Below are 2,495 nucleotides of genomic sequence, written 5' to 3' on the forward strand. Positions count from 1 at the left end.
GGAGTTTCTGAAAAATTCAAGATAGAAGGCCTCAAGAAGGTAATAGAGAATTTCTTGCTAACAAGGCATGTATATGTGTATGTGCAAGTGTGGCAGAGAGGGTTGAGTGGCAACATGGAAAGGCAGGAGTTGTAACTGCATATGCACCTTGAGTTACAGAGCAGTTCATTACATTATATAGCTTTAAGTAGTATTTAATAAAAAATGAACCAACTATATGCACATCGTTGTACACGTTTCATTTTTTTTTGCATATTACATTCCTATTCTCATCCACAGGATTTTTTTTTTAATGCGGCTGAAAATGTACAGTAGAAGCCCTCTCACCTGACCCAGAAGGGTGAAATAATTGGTTGATTAATGCAAACTATCTTATTGAGTTGAAAGTCAATAGGATAACTCCTATAATGAAAATGCTTTATTCAACTCAAAACATTTAAATATACATATATTTTTGAATATATCAATTTAGGGGTAAGACTTTTACTTGGGTATTGGACTCCTTGACTGGCATTCTTCAGAGTACTGGTAGTATAAGTCTACTCATAACCCGTGACATAAATTCTGGTGAATTTAAAGATGAACAGGAATTTAGAGGCACTTGCAAAACAATCCAAGTAAGTAACACTTGCAGAATGTTTTTTGTTTGATATTTAGTTTTTCCAAACCACTCACATTGCAGTCATCTTTCATCAGTTTACACACGCAGTACAAAATTACATTTCACAAGTAAGATGAATAGAGTAAGTACAACTGCTATAGATGATTTTGAGAACAAATGCATCACTTACCCTGTAAGGACTAAAAGACACAGGCTCACTAGAAAGTAATCTATTAGACCTTAGCGTTCATTGTGCCAAGCGAATCGGAGTGCTTGCAGAGGGAGTCCAACATGCTAGATTGCTTTGTTATACAAAAAAATATTTTCCTTGTTTGCATGTAAGTTTTGTAATCTTGTAGATAGTAACCTTTCATTTGCATGATGCAAAACAATTTTAACAAATCAGGTTTTGATTCTGGTATGGATTGAATAGCTGGACAGAAAAAGGATATAATTAATACTAACCGAGTTTCCCAACTAGAAGATAAGGACTATGCTAACTAGATAATTTGCAGACTCACTCAAAACAAAAACAAAAACAAAAACAACTCAGTTGTCTAGATGGAAAAATTCAGGGCTCATTAATTTCAACAATTTTAAATAACATATTTCAGACTTCTTAGCTTGAAAATAGAATTTAAAACCAGTTCTGATCAGTGTTTATAATCTAAATTATTTTTAAAAAAGTTAGATTCACTTAAGTTTAGTATGATGACTATCATGGGCTGGTGTGTTGAAAGATTAGGGCCATCTCCACTTCTTTGGAGTGCTGTGTTCTCCATGGTAGCAAGCAAAAGGAAGCCATTATCTGCTGTTTTCAGTCCATATTAACTAAAATTGCATCAACTGAAAGACAAAACTATAAGCAAAATGTACTTAATTTATAAATAACATGAAAATCTAGTATTAAGTTTTGGAAAGAAATAAGCAATTCTGGTAAAATTGACTATTGCTTTTATCACTGGAAACCCAGTTCTTTAGAAGTGAAATCTTTTTTATTTATTTATTTTTTAATATTTTTAAATTGCCAGGGGAAGTTAGTGCTGGCCAGAGAGAGTCAGAGAGAGGGAGAGAGGGTTGTGATCACACTGCAATCCCATTTCTTCTATTTCTCCAGCCTGTGGGAATTTGGGGCATGCACACACATGTACCTGGCATTTTTTTTTTTTTCCAAACCACTGTGGTCGGGATCAAACCTTGGTGGGCCTTGTGGGATCCAACTCCCTTAACCACTAGGCCATGGGACTGGCCCAGCATTGAAATCTTGACCTCTTTTAGGCTCAGTTCAAATTTTCTCTTCCCTCTTTTCATTGCATTTATTTTAAAACATTTTTTTTCCCCAGAATGAATAAATACTTGCTTCCCCCCTTGGTTCTAATAACTCTTTATTTATATCCTTTTATCAGACTTGATCATCTTGCATTAGCATATTTTTGTTCATTGTTCATCTTTTACCTACCCACTTCCCCACCTCCATAAACTCAGAAGCACTGCTAAGTCATGTCTAAAAGGTCAGGAAACAATTCATGCCTTTGCTTTTTTTTTTCCTTTTTTTTATGAATTTCTTAGTAGATTTAAAATTTTTGTGTTAGCTCATCTTGGTTGCCAAAGGCATTCCCAAAACCCTTTTCAGTGCAGCTTTCACCTCTTGGTTCCTTAGACTGTAGACGAGAGGGTTCAGTAGGGGAGTGACCACTGTGTAAGTCACTGCCACCAGCTGATCCTTGTCTGAGGCTGACTTGGACTTGGGCCGCAGGTAGATGATGGAGGCACAGCCATAGTGGACAAAGACCACCGTGAGGTGTGAGGCACAGGTGGCAAAGGCCTTCCTCTTGCCCTCAGCTGAGGGGATCTTCAGGATGGTGTTAACTATGAAGCTGTAGGAGATGAGAAT

At 36.5% G+C, this 2,495-nt stretch overlaps 1 protein-coding gene across 1 annotated transcript in view; it reads right to left on the reverse strand.

Moving 5' to 3' along the window:
- Positions 1 to 2,189: 2,189 nt before the first annotated feature.
- Positions 2,190 to 2,495, reverse strand: part of OR10T2 (olfactory receptor family 10 subfamily T member 2) — a 978-nt gene continuing 672 nt past the window's right edge. Inside the window, exon 1 of the mRNA XM_006159067.1 lies at positions 2,190 to 2,495. This exon is cut by the window's right edge and continues 672 nt beyond it. Within this exon, the coding sequence (XP_006159129.1) occupies positions 2,190 to 2,495 (306 nt within the window).

The sequence above is a fragment of the Tupaia chinensis genome, unplaced genomic scaffold, assembly GCF_000334495.1.
Source record: "Tupaia chinensis unplaced genomic scaffold, TupChi_1.0 Scaffold000623_1, whole genome shotgun sequence".
Classification (NCBI taxonomy): domain Eukaryota; kingdom Metazoa; phylum Chordata; class Mammalia; order Scandentia; family Tupaiidae; genus Tupaia; species Tupaia belangeri.